Here is a 20686-nt window from a genome sequence, read left to right on the forward strand (position 1 = left end):
TGGAACTTCTCCATTTTTGCCCTGCACATGGCCGAACCATTACAGTGTAAGGACTAGTTTTGGTGGTGTGGCTGGTTAACCTTTGGCAAGTTCTGGTCAGTATGTGGATGTATTTGCTGCAGTATTCTTGGGTGCCATGTAAGGAAATAGAACCAAAAAACCCAGATCTGCTTAGGAGCTGTCAAAATCATAAGTAATAATGGGCTGAGTAGCAGAGGCTCCCACCCCCATCGCTGCTTTTTACTCCTAGAAACCCAACGACAAGCCCCTTTTGCTTGGTAATAGTAGTCGGGGGAAGGCATTGAATGGAATTACTGGGAAATGCAGGGTTGAGGATGACTCAGGCAAACACAGGGAGGAAAGGGCCTCTATTATGTGCCTCCAGTTTCCGCTCAGCATCTTCTGAGCTTTCTCAGCCTTGGGCTCATTCAGTTCTAAGAGGCCCCTGGCTTTTAACTTGGGGAGGCTATTTTGTTTAATACAGGGCTTTTTAAAACTTGACCCATATAAGCCATCAAAACCACTGTGAGTCAGCTTTTCAGGGAACTTGTCTTTAACTATTTCAGGTTATCTTCTGTTTGTGTGATTCTCTGTTTTCTGGTCTGTTACTCCCTTGAAGTGATTGATTTCTCTGGAATTGGGCAAATATTTGGCTTTTCGAGCCAGGGTTAATACAACAGGCAGATTTCTTATTAAGTTGACCTTATATGTTTTTCCTGTGGATGCATCCCCTCTCGCTGCAGCATCCTTGAGTTTATCCTGGAGATGGCGTAGCACCAAGTGCTTCTGACGGCTGGTTAAACTTCCCTGGGGGGTGGCATGGTGCCTGCTTTGGGAGGAGCTCCCATGAGACTCTTTCTGAGGTTAGAACTGCTCAATATATTGATGAAGAAGAGAAAGAAAACAAAGGTATAGGGGGGCGCCTGGGTGGCTCAGTCGATTGAGCGCCTGACTTTGGCTCAGATTATGATCTCAGGGTCCTGGGATCGAGCCCCCCACTGGGCTCCCTGCTTAGCGGGGAGTCTGCTTGTCTCTCTCCCTCTCGCTCTGCCCCTCCCTTCCCTTGTGCTCTCTCTATCTCAGATAAATACATAAAGTCTTTACAAAAAAAACAAAAACCCCACAAGGATATAGAAAGTTCCAAGCAAGAAAGAATTGGAAGGACCTATGAGAAGGAATACAGAGGGACTTCTGGAGGCAGGAGAGCATGGATGTTTCCTGGGAGGCTGTTTTGTTCATTTCCCCATTTTTCCAGTGGCTTTCGTCCAGCAGTTAAGAGACTCTCTTTGATTGGTTTGTGTGGTCAGCTTGGTGGTGACTGGAGTTCTTGGGCAGAGAAGTAGGTATACCAGCCATGCAAAAGCACCTAACCTCCGGCTTGACCTCACTGGAGGATGATTCTACTTTTCTGGTAGCTTCTGAAATTTTTTTTCGCTTCCCAGTTTCCTTCCATTTGAGACTGAATTATTGCTCTCTTTCCCAGGGAATTTGAGTCTAGATGTTAGAATGCTAGAAAAGAACTGACAGCCTGGTTCCTGCACGTAGTCACAGACATCCTAAATTCTAAAGTTAAGAGACAGCATAAACCTGAGCAATTCAGCAGTCATAGAGTATTCTAGAAATTCCTCTGCTCTCTAGCTCAGTCCTTTCTGCCTGGTGAGTGTCATCCAGATGGCTAAACTTGTTTTCCATAATCTCTCCTAATCTTTTCTTTCAAAGTGCTCAATTCAGTTCATCTGTATCACTCACCCACAGTCAAACATTTATCGAACGTCAATTATGTGCCTTATTAGTTTGAGTAATCTCTATGGAAAATGTTTTTAAAATGGAAATTCAGAGGTTGAGTGAGTCTGGTGGGTGAGGGGAGGAGATCGCAGAGGGCTACATTCCCACGAAAGCTTAGCTCTCTTTTGTACTTGTCTGTGAGTAGAGGCTGTTTGAGGATCCCATAGTTCTTTTTGTACACCCTCTCTGGTCCTGCCTGGTGACCATGGCTTTAGTTTGCGGTCATAGGTCTAGGTGACTGCATAGGCACTGTTGCTTTTTGCCCTCATTTCTCTCTCAGTCAACTCTGTTGATCAGATCTGGACTATGAGTGATGGACAGATGGACCGGCAGACAGCCTGCTTGCCTGTCTTTCTTTTTCTGTCTTCTCTGTCTTCTTTCTCTCCTACCCTGTCTCCTCCCTAGCTCTCCCTTCCCTCCCTCTCTTGGTTCTTCCTTCCTTCTCTCCCCACTTTTCCTCCCCTCCCCCCTTGCCTTGCCTTCCCTCTTCCCTTCCCTCATCATTCTCTCCCTCTCTTCTTTCTTCTTCCCTTACTCCCCCCCCCCCACTCCGTTCATGAATTAAGAAGTTAAATCTGCCAGGGCCAGGGAAGAAAAGTTTTCTTTCTAGAACTAACTAGAAATGATTTTAGGTTTATGTTCTCTTTTGGATTGTTCATGACATTCCTCTTCCATTTTCATTACCACAGAAAATTGCGTTTGTTACACTTGTTTTTTTTTTAAGATTTTATTTTTTTTATTTGATAGAGACACAGTAAGAAAGAGGGAACACAAGCAGGGGGAGTGGGAGAGGGAGAAAAGCAGGCTTCCCGCTGAGCAGGGAGCCTGATGCAGGGCGCGATCCCAGGACCCCGGGATCATGACCTGAGGTGAAGGCAGATGCTTAACGACTGAGCCACCCAGGCACCCCATGCTACACTGTTTTTAAAAGAATTGACCTAAAAAGGCTTTGGCTCCCTAGTGCAGCCTTCCTTGAGCACCATATTTAAAAGAGCAACCCCTTTCCTGGCCTCATAGTTCTCATCTTCTCTCCTGATTCTCCTTTCACACCACTTACCACCTTTTGACATACCATGTACTTTTATTTATTTATTTATTTTTAAGATTTATATGTTTTAGAGAGAGGCACGGTGCCCACGTGCATGGGAGTGGAAGGAGGGGCCGAGGGAGAGAGTGTGGAGCTGAGTGTGGAGCCCTGAGATCATGACCCCAGCTGAAGTCTTGAGCTGGATGCCTAGCTGACTGAGCCACCTGGGCTCCCCTAATATGTACTTTTAAAGAGCAGCTCTGGTGTGATACAGTTTATACATGGTATAATATGGGCATTTTAAGTGTGAGGTTCTATAGGTTTTTTTTTTTTTGTTTAAATTTTATTTATTTGAGAGAAAGAGAGAGAGAATGAGAGAGAGAGCACGAGAGGAGAGGGGCCAGCAGGAGAAGCAGACTCCCTGCTGAGCAGGGAGCCTGATGTGTGGGACTCCATCCCCGGACTCCAGGATCATGACCTGAGCTGAAGGCAGTCGCTTAACCGACTGAGCCACCCAGGCGCCTGGTTCTATGTGTTTTAGTAAGTGTAAATCCACATGTACAACCACCACCACAGTTGAGATAAAGAACATTGCCATCCTCCAGAAAGTTTCCTCAGCAGTGGCTGATCTGTTTTCTTTCACTATGGATTTGGTTTTCCCCATATAAATAGAATCATGGAATGCTGTCTTGGGTGTGGCTGCTTTCACTCACAGTCATGCTTTGGAGCAGGGGATCATTCATTTGCATGTTCCAGGTCACCACTTTTTAGTGCTGGGTAGTATTCTGTTACATGGATCTACCAGTTTGTTCATCTCTTGATTTGATTTTTGGTGTGTGTGCTATATAGTTTTTAATTGTTCGAATATGGTCTTTCTTCCCCGTTAGGATACAGGCTCCACGAGGGCAGTTATTTATTTTTTTATTGAGGTATAATTTGCATCTCACGAAATGAACCATGGGAAAGCGAACGAGTCAGTGGCATTTAGTATATTCACAGTTTTTTGTGTGCCATCACTCTGTCTAGTTCTCAAACGTTTTCATCATCCCAAGTGCAAACCTGCTGTACGTTAAGCAGTTTGTTCCAGGAAGATGACTTTTTTGGTCTTTTTTTAATTTAACTTTTTAAATTTTCCAGTTATAAAAGTGGTAGGCTGCACGATAAAACGCCGAAAATACAGAACTACAGAAAAGTATAGAATTTTACCTTAAGTTTACAATAAAAGAAGGTCACTGCTGTCTTCTTTTTAATGTTGCATTTACCTTTTTTTTTTTTTTTACTTTTTTTTTTTTTTTTTTTGCATTTACCTTTTTAAAAAACAGTTCTATTAGGGGGTGCCTGGGTGGCTCATTCCATTAGGCGTCCGACTCTTTATCTCAAGGTCATGAGTTCAAACTCTGCATTGGGCTCCACGCAGGGGTTGGAGCCTACTTAAAAAAACCAAAACAAAACAGTTTTTTTGAAATGTATTTTTTAAAAAGAGTTTATTTATTTGACAGAAATCACAAGTAGGCGGGGGGGGGGGGGGTGGCGAAGCAGGCTCCCTGCTGAGCAGAGAGCCCACTGTGGGGCTAGATCCCAGGACCCTGGGATCATGACCTGAGCTGCAGGCAGAGGCTTTAACCCACTGAGCCACCCAGGTGCCCCCCAAAAACAGTTTTATTGATATGATTCACATATTATATGATTTACCCATTTAAAGTATATAGATAATTGGCTTTTAGTATATTCATGGCTATGTACAACCATCACCACAGTCACTTTTAGAAAATTAAAAAAAAACAAACACATTTTCGTCAGTGATTTTTGCCTCTTCTGTTCATCAGCATTTAGAATAGTGTTTGGCACCTAGTAGGTACTTGATATTTGTGAACGAATGAAATGCACTCATGAGAATAAATCAGTTTAATCATTAATTCAGTAAACATTTAATAAGTGCCTCCTGTGTGCTAACAACTGAGGCCAGTAGAAAGTGATACTCAGATACTGAGCTTGTCCTCAGGAAGAGGATAGTCCATTGGTGACAGAAGACAAATACATGGAAAGAAGATGGATGATGTCAGAGTGGTATAGAGAGGATGTTCTAGAAATTCAGAGGATGGGGCTGCTGCTGGAGGGGTTACTATTATTGACTTTATTTTTATTTTAAAATTTTTTTACATTGTATTTTGTTTTCTAATACATTGCTGCTTCTTTAATTTTTTTATTTTATCATTTTATTATTTTATTTTAATTTGACAGAGAGAGACATAGTGAAAGCAGGAACACAAGCATGGGGAGTTGGAGAGGGAGAAGCAGGCTTCCTGCTGAGCAGGGAGCCCGATGTGGGGCTTGATACCAGGACCCCGGGATCATGACCTGAGCAGAAGGCAGCCCCACGGGCACCCCTAATACATTGCTTCGAGTGTGAAAAATTAACATAATGTATTATTTCAGAAGTAGAGGTCAGTGATCAGTCTTTTTTTTTTTTTTTAAAGACTTTATTTATTTGAGAGAGAAGAGCACAGAGGGAGAGAGAGAAGCAGACTCCCCATTGATGGGGGCTCCATCCCAGGACCTGGACGTCATGACCTGAGTGGAGGGCAGACAAGACACTTAACTGACTGAGCCACCCAGGCGCCCCCTCAGTCTTACAAAACACCCAGTGCTGGTTACATGACGTGTCCTCCTTAATGTCCGTCACCGAGTTACCCCATGCCCTCTGCCCCCTCCCCTTCAGCAACCCTCAGTTTGTTTCCTATAATTAAGAGTTTCTTATGGTTTGTCTTCCTTTCTGATTTCATCTTGTTTTATTTTTTCTCTCTTCTCCTATGATCATGTTTTGTTTGTTTGTTTCTTTTTTCTTTCTTTCTTTTTTTTTTTTTTTTGGTGCAGAAAGTGATTTTATTAAAGCCCAGGACAGGACCCATGGGCAGAAAGAGCTGCCAGTCCTGTTTTGTTTCTTAAATTCCACATATAAGTAAAATCGTATGATGATTGTCTTTCTCTGATTGACTTATTTCACTTAGCATAATACTCTCTGGTTCCATCCATCTTGTTGCCAATGGTAAGATTTTGTTTTTTGGTGGTAGTATTCCACTGTGTATCTGTATAGATGGGCATCTGGGCTCTTTCCATAGTTCAACTATTGTGGACATTGATGTAAACATTGGGGTGCAGGTGCCCCATTGGATCACAGACTTGTATCTTCGGGGTAAATGCCTAGTAGTGTAATTGCTGGGTTGTAGGGTGGCTCTATTTTTAATTTGAGGAACCTCCATACTGTTTTCCAGAGTGGCTGCACCAGCTTGCATTCTTACCAGTAGTGTAAGAGGGTTCCCTGTCTCTGCATTCTTGCCAACATCTGTCGTGTCCTGACTTGTTAATGTATTGCCATTTTGACTGGTGTGAAATGGTGTCTCATTGTGGTTTTGATTTGTATTTTCCTGATGCTGAGTGATGTTGAGCATTTTTTCATGTGTCTGTGGGTTATTTGTCTGTCGTCTTCGGAGATATGTTGGTTGTTGTCTTGTGCTTTCTTCAATTAGCAATAATCGCGCCTCGGATAAACCTCATGGGCTACGATGCTGCCACCGCGCAAAGCTTGTCGTGCGCTTTCTTGATTGGATTACTTGTTTTTTGGGTGTTGAGTTTGATAAGGTCTTGGTAGATTTTGGAAACTAGCCCTTTATCTGATAAGACATTTGCAAGTATCTTCTCCCATTCCTTTTTTTTTTTTTTTTAAAGATTTTTATTTATTTATTTGACACAGGGAGAGATCACAAGTAGGCAGAGAGGCAGGTAGAGAGACAGAGAGGAGGGGGGAAACAGGCTCCCTGCCAAGCAGAGAGCTTGATGCAGGGCTGGATCCCAGGACCCTGAGACCGGCCCGAGCCGAAGGCAGAGGCTTAAGACACTGAGCCACCCAGGCACCCATAGCTTCTCCCCTTCTGTCCTTTGGTTTTGTCAACTGTTTCCGTTGCTGTGCAAAAGCTTTTGATCTTGATGAAGTCCCAATAGTTCATTTTTGCCCTTCCTTCCCTTGCCTTTGGCCATGCGTCTAGCAAGAAGTTACTGTGGCTGAGGTCACAGAGGTGTTGCCTGTGTTCTCCTTTAGGATTTTGATGGATTTCTGTCTCACATTGAGGTCTTTCATCCATTTTGAGTTTACTTTTGTGTATGGTGTAAGGAAATGGTCCAGTTTCATTGCTCTGCAAGTGGCTGTCCAATTTTCCCAACATCATTTGTTGAAGAGATTGTGTTTTTCCCATTGGTTAGTCTTTCCTGCTTTGTTGAAGATTAGTTCTGACCATAGCATTGAGGGTCCATTTGTGGGTTCTCTATTCTGTTCCATTGATCTGTGTTTCTGTTTTTGTGCTAGTACCATACTATCTTGATGATTACAGCTTTGTAAAAGAGCGTGAAGTCCAGAATTGTGATGCCATCGGCTTTGGTTTTCTTTTTTAACATTTCTTTGTTTATTTGGGGTCTTTTCTGGTTCATACAAATTTTAGAATTATTTGTTCCAGCTCTGAAAAATGTTGATGGTATTTTGATAGGGATTGCATTGAATGTCTAGATTGCTCTAGGTACCATAGACATTTTAACACTATTTGTTCTTCCAGTTCATAAGCATGGAACATTTATCCACTTCTTTGTGTCTTCCTCAGTTTCTTTCATGAGCATTCTATAGTTTTCTGAGTACAGATCCTTTGCTCTCTGGTTAGATTTATTCCTAGGTATCTTGCGTTTTTTGATACAATTGTATATGGGATCCACTCCTTAATTTCTTTTTCTTCTGTCTCATTGTTAGTGTATAGAAATGCAGCAGATTTCTGTGCATTGATTTTATATCCTGCCACTTTGCGAATTCCTGTATGAGTTCTAGCAATTTTGGTTTTTTCCGCATAGAGTATTACGTCATCTGTGAAGAGTGGGAGTTTGACTTCTTTGCTGTTTCAGATGCCTTTTATTTATTTTTGTTGTCTGATTGCTGGGACTAGGACTTCTAGTACTATGTTGAACAACAGTGGTCAGAGTGGATGGACATCCCTGTCGTGTTCTTGACCTTAGGGGAAGAGCTGTCAGTGTTTCCCCATTGAGAATGATATTTGGGTCACCTGGGTGGCTCAGCCATTAAGTGTCTGCCTTCAGCTTAGGTCATGGTCCCGGAGTCCTAGGATTGAGACCCTCATCCGGCTCCCTGCTCGGCGGGAAGCCTGCTCCTCCCTCTCCCACTCCCCTTGCCTGTGTTCCCTCTCTTGCTTGCTTTCTCTCTGTCAAGTAAATAAATAAAAAAATAAAAAATAAAAAATATTTGCTGTGGGCTTTTCATATATGGCTTTTATGATATTGAAGTATGTTCCCTGTATTCCTACATTGTGAAGAGTTTTAATCAAGAAAGGATGCTGTATTTTGTTAAATGCTTTTCCTGCATCTGTTGAGAGGATCCTATGGTTCTTGTCCTTTCTGTCATTAGTATAGTATGTCACATGGATTGATTTGCGGATTTGAACCATGCTTGCAGCCCAGGAATAAATCCCACTTGGTCGTGGTGAATAATCCTTTTAATGTACTGCCGGATCCTGTTGGCTGGTATCTTGGTGGGAATTTTGGCAACCGTGTTCATCATGGATATTGGTCTGTAATTCTCCTTTTTGGGGGGTCTTCGCCTGGCTTTGGGATCAAGGTAATGCTGGCCTCATTGAAAGAGTTTGGAAGTTTTCCCTCCGTTTCTGATTTTTGACACAGTTTCAGAAGAACAGGTATTAATTCTTCCTATTACTGACTTTAACTAGTTCTAGCTATGTTGTTAACTTACTAAGGGCTCTGCTGTTGTGTTCTATGTAGCATAGAAAACAGGCCCCATTCAGTCTCCGCCCCAGATGCCAAAGATCTCCTTGTAAGGCTGTGTCAGCTGTTCAGATCTTTGAGATAAAGTATGAGAAGAGCATTTTTAGTGAATCTGTGGTATCATAATAATTCTTGGAATCACGTCACATTCTTCGGAAGGCTGAATGCAATGCCTTCTTATGCATAATGCATGTTTTGTGTGATCTCATACAGCTTTTTCTTTAATTGAAAAGACAGATCCTTTTGAGGGAGGGAACAGTAAGTACTGAGTGAGGATCTTGTTCCAGTTATCTCTAATTCTTTAATGAGAGTGCACTGGAAGCCTTCCCTGGGAAGGGTTTTTACTTGGGATAATGGAATGAAAGTCTGTGGTGGCAGTGATGACTCTGGCCTAGAGGCAAACAGTGTAACTACAGGGATGATGTCAGCCAGCTCTTCTAGCATTTACTGCCTGATGGCCCTGTGCAGAGTGCTGGAGGTGCAATGATCTTGTTTAAGCCTCAGAGCAATCCTCTGAAGTAGACCATGTTATCCCCATTTTACAGATCAGAAAACTGAGGCCTGGGGAAGCTAAATAACTTCTTTAAGGGTATTCTAAAAACAGTGAGTAGTATCGAGGCAGGTTGGCTGAACCCTTCACGGTAAATCTATACATTCCCTTCCCCAGAGAGAATATAGCATTTAGATATTCATTCATTTATTTAACACATATATATTGATTTCCTGTTACGTCTCAGTCCCTGGGCTAGGGGTACAGTGGTGAACAACACAGAACAGACCTTGGCCAGCAAGGAATATGTTATAATTGGGAAGCTCAGAACCAGGAAGAACATGAAAATGGTAAAAAAAGATGGCGGGTGGGGAACGGAGACTTTGAGCAGAAGGGTTGAGTAAATTGCCCATGGTCTCATCCAGGTAGAGGTGGACCCGAACCTAGCTCTCTTGTATTCTTTCTGGCGTGGTACTTTTATTGCTAAGTCCCAGAAACTTTACCAGAGTTTATGTCTGTTTTGTAGCTGGCCAAATACAGGTATGCCATGGCACTTAAGAGGGGGCTGGGTATCCCATCTGGAAGCTCCTTGAAAGAGTCCTTAGGATGATGTGGGTCTTGAGGATGACTCGGTATTTCCAGTCTGTCCTCAGATTTCAGCTTTGCTTTTGGAAAGCTTTTTGTTCATATACAAAAGGAGAGCTGAACAGGTTGAGTTGGGTGAGGTCAAAGAAGCCGATCATGGAGCTAAAAATGATTCTCTTCAAAGAATTCATTTTGTGGATCATTTCTCCATACAGACACTCTCTTTCTTGCTGGAGTAAGAGGGGAGCTACAGGCCGAGTCTGGGAGGCTCTGTGTCAGAAGCATGGCTGGTGGTTTTAAGACAAGGGAGGAGAATTCCTGACCTCTCAAGTCATGGAACACTTTGGGGACAGTGGAGTGGAAGAAAGTGATCTTTGCCCTTACCAAATGTGCTCAATGTGTTTGTGAAGCTAATCTCATGACTTCAGTGGTCTTAAGAAAACATCTGATTGAGAAACAGTTGTGTTTTTGTATGAAATTCTGTGGACACATACGTGGATAAACACAAAGTTACACACTCCTTTTAGGATAGAACGAAAGTCAATTTTCTGGACTTGCTGGGTTGGAGAAACAGGTTTACTAGAACTTTCTGACCTCGGGGTTTGCTCTTGGAATGGAACCTCCTTATCATTTGGGTTGTAAAAACAGACTGGCTCCTGATCTGTTTGATACTGTTTTAGTAAAATCTTGTCTGAAAATTAGACCATGGATTTAAATCATTGCCTGGAGGGCACTGGGTGGCTCAGTTGGTTAAGCAACTGCCTTTGGCTCAGGTCATTATCTGGGAGTCCTGGGATGGAGTCCTGCACTGGGCTCCCTGCTTCAGTAGGGAGACTGCTTCTGCCTCCCACCCTTTCCCATCTTATGCTCTCTCTCACTCTCTCTTTCAAATAAATAAATAAAATCTTTAATAAAAAAAAAATCATTGCCTGGAGTTTTTTTCAACATGATGAAAGTGGCTCTGGATTTTTTTTTTATTTTTAAAATTTAAAAAATTTAAAATTTTTAAAATTTAAAAATTAAATTTTTTAAAATTTAAATTTAAATTAAAAATTAAAAAATTAAATTAAATTTTAAAATTTTATTTATTTATTAAATTTCTCTAATTTAATAAATTTAAAATTAATTAATTTTAATTACTTTAAAATCTAATTTCTAAATTAGATTTAGGAGAGCGAGCGAGAAACCACACATGAGCAGGGCCAGAGAGATGGAGAAGCAGACTCCCTGGTGAGCAGGGAGCCTGACTATCCCAGGACCCCAGAGTCATGACCTGAGCTTAACCATCTGAGCCACACATGTGCCCCTGTTTTTGTTTTTGTTTTTTGTTTGTTTGTTTTTATTAGAGAGAGAATGGGAAGGGGGCAGAGTGAGAGGGAGAAAGAGAGAATCTTAAATAGGCTCCTTTCCCAGCGCAGAGCCCTACACGAGGCTTGATTTCACTACCCTGAGATCATATAACCTGAACCGAAATCAAGAGTTGGGGACTTAACGGACTGAGCCACTCAAGCGCCCCGGCTCTGACTTTTCCTAGGAAGAGTTCTTTCACCTTCCACTTCTCCTTTACCTTCCCAGGAGAAGGAAGATGTCACCTAAGTTCTTTAACTGTCCTGGTCTAACATCATCAGATCAGTGGCAGACACTGGGTGACGCTCAGTACATGTCTGTTGATGAGAAGAAGCAATCAAGTTCTAGTTTCCTTTTGGGATGGTGGTCCCAGTTCTGGGGAGAGTGAGAATCTGGTTTGGTTTCTTTGGGTTCTGTCTCTTCCTCTGAACCCAGCTAAAAATCGAGTGGAAGTAAGATCAATCAGAGACCAACATGTTAAAGTAATTAGGATGAAGTTCCCTTTGGCAGTAACTATTGAACTAGGCAAGTTTTAGAATCTTGGTGGGGAGGTATAAAAGAATCTTTGGTTCATGGCTGGGATCTGTTACAAGCATTGGGTTGTGGTGGGTTGGTAGGAGCAACCAAGCTTTTCTTAGCTCTTTCTATGACTTGAGGGAAGGAGCTGGTTTTTGCCTTCAGCCACAGGGAACATCGTTATAAAAATTTAAAGGACTGTGTGATTTTAGTTGGCACAAATTAGATCCTTTTTGTCTCTAGAGGCCAGAACTGAAAGGACCTCAGTGCTGAGCTGCTTTCGTCTGTAGTGTTTTCGGGAGCCGTTGGGATTTCGCTTCTGTGGTCTCTCTTGCACTTTCCTCCTTCCAAGGCTCTTTACTTCAGTTCCTTCCTCATCTCAGCTTTTTCCCTTTGCAGGGAACAAAGCTGTTTTCCCTCAGAACAAAGCTTATATGGTTATTCTTTCTGGAATGATTCTCTAAGGGCTAAGAAGGAATTTCTTTTTTATTTTTTTTAAGATTTTATTTATTTATTTGACAGACAGATCACAAGTAGGCAGAGAGGCAGGCAGGCAGAGAGAGAGAGGAGGAAGCAGGCTCCCTGCTGAGCAGAGGGCCCGATGTGGGGCTCGATCCCAGCACCCTGAGATCACGACCTGAGACGAAGGCAGAGGCTTAACCCACTGAGCCACCCAGGCTCCCTTAAGAAGGAATTTCTTGATGGAGATTGTCATCATTCCCATTGCTTGCTTGGGTCAGAGGCTGGTTGCTGGATGGACCCTTTTCACTGCCATAAACTGCTCTGAATTCTGAGTTGGAACAATGGAGATCGCAGAATACTGTCAATATTTCATTTTAGAAACTCTGCTTGGAACTCTCTACGAGGGGAAAAAGCTTTGTGGGTGAGACAGAGAGGTGTACTGTTTGGTTTCTCAAAAGCTGTAGGTGTTAGACGACCTTGACTAAGAGTTAGCTGTAAAGCCAGTATTAATACCGTGTTGTGATGAGAGGGAGAGGAAAGGGGTTACCAGAGTGGCTCAGCGAGTTCTTAAATTTTCAGGTGGAATCAGTTTAGATCTTAGCACGTGGGTGATTTAGTCCCTGCACGAGCAACTTCTGGGCCCCAAAGGGGGGGCAAGTCAGGCCCGCTGCTGTTTTGCCCCTAGAAGTGTTTGCAGTGGGCTGGTCTTCAGATAAGAAGGGGTACTATTTAGTGAGTGCTTACTGTGTGTCACGCAGTGTGTCGTGCCCTTTCCCTGCTGTATCCTCCTCGGGATCAGTAGAGCTTGCGGACTCTTACTGTCTGTTTCCCTGACACCTAGGTAGTGACGTCACTTTTTCAAGGCCAGGCAGTGGCAAAGCCAGCAGTGGAATTTGGGTGTTTCCGCTTGTCTGATGTCCAAGAGGTGGTCTGGTGAACTCGGGGAGAGCAGAAGGGGGAAGGAAGCTGGCTGGGGAGGGGAGGCTTTGCTGTTGTGTAAGGGCCCAGAAGCATTTCATACATACAGAGCTGGGCGAAGAGTCAAGGAGCTGATTTCCCTCCAGGAATGGGGCAGAGTGGGGTCGTTGATGGCAAACTGGCAGAACGGGTAGAGCGGGAGCCTTGTTCCCTTCTGGCTCCTTCCCTCCCTCATCAAAGGGAAACTTCTTTTTCTTTTACCTTTTCCTCCCTTGTTTGGAAATCAGTCTCGTTGCTGTCTAGGCTGGTCTCTCCTTTCTGGCTCAGGGGAAAAGGCCCACAGATGAGGGTGGGTCGAGTAGTGTTAACTGGGAGCAAAAGAATGTGGAAGGCAGAGGAAGGAAGAGTGAACGACAGTGTCGGGTTAGGAGGCATTTTCTCTGTTTATCTCTTTACTTGACTAGCAACCCCCACCCAGTCAGGGGAGGCGGTGGAGGGTCAGTCCTTACTTTACATGTGAAAAACAACATAATCTGCGTGTTAAATGATTACCCGGGGCTTGTCCTTAGATAAAGCAGGCTAGGGCTTTGAACCCCTCCACCTAGAATTCTTTGCCTGGATTCACAGGCGGATGCCCAGCACGGGAACAGGTAATGTTCCACCTACCCCAGGACGCTGGGTGCCGGAATCCCCCCCCTCCCCATGCTGACAGGGAGTGTTTAATTTTTATCCCGAATGAGTTATTTCTTTTTTTTTTTTTTAATGATTGATTTATTTATTTATTTGACAACAGAGATCACAAGTAGGCAGAGAGGCAGGCAGAGAGAGGAGGAAGCAGACTCCCTGCCGAGCAGAGAGCCCGATGCGGGGCTCGATCCCAGGACCCTGAGATCATGACCTGAGCCGAAGGCAGAGGCTTTAACCCACTGAGCCACCCAGGTGCCCCCGGAATGAGTTATTTCTTGATATATGTTATGTACATCGCCTGGTGGGTACTTCATATGGATCCTGACACAGTTGTGTACCGAAAGGCCCCCATGGGCCCCTGTCCCAGGTGCCCGCTTTTTTTTTTTTTTTAAGATTTTATTTATTTGATAGAGACACAGCGAGAAAGGGAACACCAGGCTTCCTGCCGAGCAGAGAGCCTGACGCGGGGCTTGATGCCAGGACCCTGGGATCGTGACTTGAGCCGAAGGCAGATGCTTAACAACCAAGCCACCCAGGCACCCCAGCGGGTGCCCACTTCTGATGTAGCCCGGAGAACAGCTGTAGCGCTGTGTGCCGACAGATTCCCAGCAGAGTAGATTTCCAGGGGAAGAAATCTCTAGGCCTTGTCTTCTTCCCCAGGACTGTGTGAGAAAGGGCTGGCTCTCACTGCCACTCCCACCTTATCTGACTCCTCGCCAGGAGAGCTTTGATGAGCTTTTCTTTCTCTGGTGGCTAACTTAGCTGTTGGGGACCGGTGAGTGATACCTGTCCTAAGTGGACTGTCGCATGTAACTTCTTGTTCCTCTCAGTTGTCTGGGACAGTGAGCCCATCACTGGTTTTCTTGAATGCTGCTGTATGTGAAGCCCTATGGAGGATACAGGATGGAGAAAGTGATTAAGGCACCTAGCAACATGCATGACACTCATTCGTTTGTTCATTTATTCATTTGGTGCCTAGATACTGAGCTTTTCCTGTGTTCGGGTTGTGTCCCAAAAGCTAGGAATGAAAAGATAAGATAGACAAGAATCTGTCCTCAGCGATCTAGCAAAGGCACTGTTATGCAATGTTGTGGGCATTGGGTAAGTTACCAGCATTGTCATTAATATTAAGGCCATTAATATTGCAACAGCAGTGATGTTATTAATAGGATCACGAGTAGTCTACTATCTTGATGAGGTTTTGGGAAATGAGGGTTTATTTTATCCTACCCATGGTCTGTCTACATTTCCCTGATTGCTCATTATCAAACTAGCAGACTCTTGAGAATCAGGAAGCTCTGTGTTCTCTTGTGGCTGGAGGATACTAGGTATAAAGGTTCATCACTCCTTGCTGGCGTAGAACACTGCCTGTATGGATTAGGAGTTTTGGCTCTGAGGTTCTGTATTCTGAGATAGGGGCCCTGAGCATCTTTCTGGGGGTCCAGTTCGGGATCTCACTGGTACCAGTTCTCTTCCCGCCTGACCTGACTTTTCAAAGAATTGCAGCATTCTTTTAACTGTAAATAGAGGCATTATCGATGAATGAAGTTTGACCAGTGCATTTTTTAGTATAATCTCCATTTTATTTTTTTTCCCCAGAGAACAGTCTTTCTTCAGTCCTTAAGGACTTAATCCTTACATGGGTTTTGGTAGGAGGACGTGGGGCAGCACCCTCAATCGGGGTGGGGGTGTTTGGTCCGACGATGCTTCATGAGAGCGATTCCGGACTACCTCGCCGCGTGGATGTGTGTTTCACACACCGCTTGGGAAGCACAAAGGCATTGAAGACACTTGCTTTGGAAATGTCCTGATGGTAGTGGCCTCTACTGTGTTCCAGATAATGAACTTCTTAATGGCCCTGTTCTTGGGTATGCACCAGGCACAAATGGTGCAGCAAGTAGGCTGCCTGTGGCCGTGGCCCTTTTTGGCATGAATGACTGTTATTCCTTCTTGGTCATCTTAGAAGTGAAGACCCAAGAGAGCCTTTTTTTTTTTTTTTTTTAAGATTTTATTTATTTGCAGAGAGAGTGCGTGCTAGTGGGGGAAGAGGTTGGAGGCAGAGGGAGAGAATCTCAACCAGACTCCCGTGTTGAGTGCAGAGCCTGATACAGGGCTCCGTCTTATGACCCTGAGATCATGACCTGAGCCCAGATCAAGAGTCAGATGCTTAACTGACTGCACCACCAGGTTCCCCCCACACCCCCATTTTTTAGTAACAGCTTTATTGAGATGTAATTCATATACCATATATTTTACCCTTTAAGAGTGGATAATTCAGTGTTTTTAGTATATTCATAAAGTTGTGCAACCCGTAGCACTAATTTTAGAACATTTGTATCAACCCGGATAGAAACCGTATGCCCATTAGCAGTCACTCCCTAGTTGGTCCTTCCCCCAGCCATTGGCAGCTCCTCATGTACTTTCTGTCACTGAATCGGCCTGTCATGTATAATTCACATACATGGAATCCTAGAATTTGCAGTATTTTGTGTCTGGTTTCTTTCACTTCACGTGATGTTTTCAAGGTTCATTCGTGTTGTAGCATCCATCCATCAGCGCTTCATTCCTTTTTACGATCGAATAATACTCCATTGTATGGACGCACGTTTTGTTTATCTGTTCATCATTTAAAGCACATGTGGGTCGTTTCCACCTTTGGGCTCTTAGGGATCTCGCTGCCATGAACATTTGTGTTCACATTTTGTGTGGGCACGTTTTCAGTTGTCTTCGATATATACCTAGGAGGGGAATTAAACTGAGATACATGGTAACTCCGTGTTTAACTTTTTGAGAAGCTGCCATACTGTTTCCCAGACTGGCTGTGCTGTTGTATATATTCTCAGGAGTGTGTGATCATGGCAGTTTCTCCATACTCTTGCTAACATTTGTCATTATCATGAAAAAAAAATTTTTTTTAGTCTTTTTATTATTTATTTATTTTTAAAGATTTTATTTTATTTTTTAGAGAGAGCTCCAGGGAGCGGGTGTGAGCACAAGCCTGGGGGAGGGTGAAGGGGGAGGGAGAAGCAGACTCCCCGCTGAGCAAGGAGTGTGCCACAGGCTCAGCCCCAGGGATGACCTGAGCCATAGGCAGATGCTTAACTGACTGAACTTATCCAGGAGCTCGTATTTATTTTTTATTATTTTTTAATTTAATTTTATTTTTTGAAGATTTTATTTATTCATTTATTTATTTGACAGACAGATCACAAGTAGACAGACAGGCAGGCAGAGAAAGAGGAGGAAGCAGGCTTCCTCCTGAGCAGAGAGCCCCATTTGGGGCTCGATCCCAGGACCCTGGGATCATGACCTGAGCCAAAGGCAGAGGCTTTAATCCACTGAGCCACGGAGGCGCCCCATCCTATTTATTTTTTTTTAAAGCTTATTATTTAAGTAATCTCTACATCCAGCTCAGGGCTCCATCCCACAGCCCTGAGATCAGGAGTCGCGTGCTCCACGGACTGAGCCAGCCAGGCGCCCCCTACAGCTATGTGAAGATCTTTGTTGTTGTTGTGATCCTTTTGGTCCTACCCATTCTAGTGGGTGTGAAGTGAGACCTCATTGTGGTTTTCGTTCACATTTCCTGAATGACTGTGGTGGTGAGTGTTTTTTCATGTGCTAATTGAGCATTTGTAAATCTTTGGGAAAACGTTTATTCAAATTTTTGGCTTAATATTTAATGGCTGGGTTTTTTTTTTTTTCCTTGTAGAGTTAAAAAGAGTTCTTTACATACTCTGGAGTACTAGTCCCTTATCAGATAAATGATTTGCAAATATTTTCTCCCATTCTTTGGGCTTTCTTCTCACTGTCCTGATGGTATCTTTTGCAGAATACAAGTTTTTAATTTTGGCAAAGTCTGTTTTGTCTGTTTCTTTTGTTGTATTGCTTTTGGTGTCATATCTGAGAAGCGATTGCCTAGTCCAAGGTCACATAGATTTGCTCCTGTATTGTTTTTTTCTTCGTTCTTTTTTTTATTCTTTTTTTTTTTTTAAGATTTTATTGATTTATTTGAGAGTGAGAGAGCGTACATGATGGGGGGAAGGGCCAGAGGGAGGAAGAGGAGACTCCTCACTGAGCAGACAGCCTGATGTGGGACTCCATCCCAGGACCCTGAGATCATGACCTGAGCTGAAGGCAGATTAACTGACCGAGCCACCCAGGTGCCCCATGCCTGTGTCAACTTTTTAAAAAAAGATTATTTATTTGAGATAGAACAAGAGTGAGAGAGAGAGAGCGCGCGCATGCGCACAAGTGGCGGGGGTGGGGGGTGGGGGGAAGCAGCAGCAGAGGGAGAAGCAGCTTCCCTGCCAATCAGGGAGCCCAGTGTGGGGCTGGATCCCAGGACTCTGGGATAATGACCTGAGCCAAAGGCAGTTGCTTAACCAACTGAGCCACTCAGGTGCCCCTTCTGTGTCATATTCTAAGCGTTTTACAGTTGTAGCTCTTTCATGAGCACTAAATTGTACTGCCTAAAGCTTTGCAAGTTCCTCTTAGCTGTTTGCTGGGGGTTAGGCTGGGTGGGAGCCTACATCCTGGAGCTTCTTTCCTTGGCCACCTTGACAGTTCAGTCAAGGATCTTGACCTTGGGAAGTTTTCTTGTAAGTTTTCTAACTGTTAATGCAGTTTATATTTCTGTCTTTTCTTTTCTTCTTCTTCTTCTTCTTTTTTTTTTTTTTTTGAAGGTAACGAATGAAGAGGACTTTATTAGGAAATTGGACTGTAAACCCGATCAGCATTTGAAGGTGGTTTCCATTTTTGGAAATACTGGTGATGGAAAGTCTCATACTCTCAACCACACTTTCTTTTATGGCCGTGAAGTCTTTAAAACTTCGCCTGCCCAGGAGTCCTGCACCGTGGGGGTGTGGGCGGCCTATGACCCGGTCCACAAAGTAGCAGTGATAGACACAGAAGGGCTCTTGGGGGCGACAGTGAATCTCAGCCAGAGAACCCGGCTGCTGCTTAAGGTCCTGGCCATCTCAGACCTCGTCATCTATCGAACTCACGCAGACCGGCTGCATAATGACCTCTTCAAGTTCCTTGGGGACGCCTCAGAAGCTTACCTGAAGCACTTCACCAAGGAGCTCAAGGCTACCACTGCCCGCTGTGGGCTGGATGTCCCCTTGTCCACCCTGGGCCCTGCTGTTATCATTTTCCATGAGACTGTGCACACTCAGCTGCTGGGCTCTGGTGAGTAGACAGGGGACTGTCACGGATTGACCTTTCTGGGTACAAGGAGGCAGCCCTTGGGCTGCAGTAGTAACTTGGTGGAGGAGGGGGATGGCCCAGCAAAATTTCTGCCCGGGAAAGACCTGAGGGAGTGTTTGAAGAAGGGTGGGGTGAGCAACAGTGTTAAAATCCGGTCAAGATGGGGATTGAGGATCGAGGATTAATGACTGGCTTAGGCAGTATGGAGATCCTTGGTGATCCGGAGAAGACCTGTTTCCCAGGGGTGGTGGGCATGGAAGCCTGATGAGGATAGGTTCAAGAGAGAACAGGAGAAGAATGAAGGTTTTGTGTATATTCCAGTCTTTGAAAGAGTTGTATTATAAAGGGAAGCAGACAAATGAAATGATGGCTAGAGGCTGATGCGGGATTTCAAAGGGTTTTTTTCCCCCCCTTCTTTAAATGGAAGCTGTGAGGTATTGTAGATGGTTGTGTACTGGTGCAAAGGGAAGGGAACAAGGTGGCTAGAAGAGAGCAGAACCATTGGGGTGAGGCCCACGTGGGCGTGTTGGCCTCAGAAGCATGGACAGTCTCTCCGTAAGCACAGGGGGGGAAGCAGAGTGTGTGGACATGGTTGCTGGTAATTAATTGTCTTACTGTTTCTATTCCCTGAGAGAAGTAGGAAGCAAAATCGTGACCTGAGGGAGGATGAGGGAGCAGTACAGCAACAGTGATTGGACACCGGTGGGGACAGTAGTGGTAGCCCCTAACACAGTGGTGCCATTTACCTGTTCATTCAGTCAACGTAGTTTCTTCCTTTTTTTTTTTTTAAGGATAATGGAGGGAGGACAGAGAGAGAGAGAGAATCTGAAGCAGGCACCACGCTCAGTGTGGAGCCCCACATGGGCCTTGATCTCACAACCCTGAGATCATGACCTGAGCTGAAATCAAGAGTTAGATGCTTAGGGCGCCTGGGTGGCTCAGTGGGTTAAATACTGGGATCGAGCCCTGGGCTCTCTGTTGTGTCCCCCACCCCCACCCCGCCTGCCTCTCTGCCTACTTGTGATCTCTGTCTGTCAAATAAATAAATAAAATCTTTAAATTAAAAAAAAGGAGATGCTTAACCGATTGAGCCACCTTGGGGGTCTGACATCAGTTAACAAAGTTTCTTTCTTTTTTTTTTCTTCTTTAAGATTTTACCTATTTATTTGAGAGAGTGAGCAAGAGAGAGAGCATGAGCAGAGGGAGGAGCAGGGGGAGAGGGAGAAGCCGACTTCCTGCTAAGCTGGGAAGCTTGGCAGGGGCCTTGATCCCGGGACTCTGGGATCATGACCTGAGCCGAAGACAGTCACTTAACAGACTGGGCCACCCAGGTTCCCAGTCAACCAGGTTTCTTAAGTGGCACAGGGGCACAGAGCTGAGAAAAGCAATTCTCACCCTTGAATAGTTCCCTGTCTTGTTGGGGAGACCGCACGGGTTTTCTTCTGGAGCGGATGTGGGTCCGGGAGCTGTGGGAGTGCAGAAGAGGGACTCTCCACACCTCCTGAGGGGATCTGGGAAAGAGGAGGTGGGGCTTGAACCTAGGCATGTGGCTTGATAGGGCCGGAGAGGAAGGATGCCCTGGAAGGGGCAAACCCCTGGTGGCTTGCGGGGGGCAGGTTGTGTCCAGGAACCCGCAGGTGGTCCTGCCAGCGCCTCCGGAACTCGCTTCCAGCCCCTCCGTGCAAGCCTCGAACAGCAGCCAGGTGCTCCTTTCAGAAGTTCGCTTTATCGTTTAGATCATGCCGGACTCCTGCTTGTAAGCTGCCCGTGGCTTTCCCCACAAACTCATTACGATGTCCTCACTCTGAGTCCTGTCTGTGTCTCTGACCTCC

At 44.6% G+C, this 20686-nt stretch overlaps 1 protein-coding gene across 2 annotated transcripts in view; it reads left to right on the forward strand.

Annotated features, from left to right (window-relative positions):
- The window catches only part of ZFYVE1 (zinc finger FYVE-type containing 1), a 57463-nt gene that overhangs the window by 10123 nt on the left and 26654 nt on the right, over positions 1-20686 (forward strand). For both annotated transcript variants that reach the window (XM_080808361.1, XM_080808362.1), the window contains one exon: positions 18332-18836. In XM_080808361.1, the coding sequence (XP_080664487.1) occupies positions 18332-18836 (505 nt within the window). The remainder of the gene's footprint in view (positions 1-18331; positions 18837-20686) is intronic.

This window comes from Martes martes, assembly GCF_963455335.1.
Source record: "Martes martes genome assembly, chromosome: 7".
Classification (NCBI taxonomy): Eukaryota; Metazoa; Chordata; class Mammalia; order Carnivora; family Mustelidae; genus Martes; species Martes martes.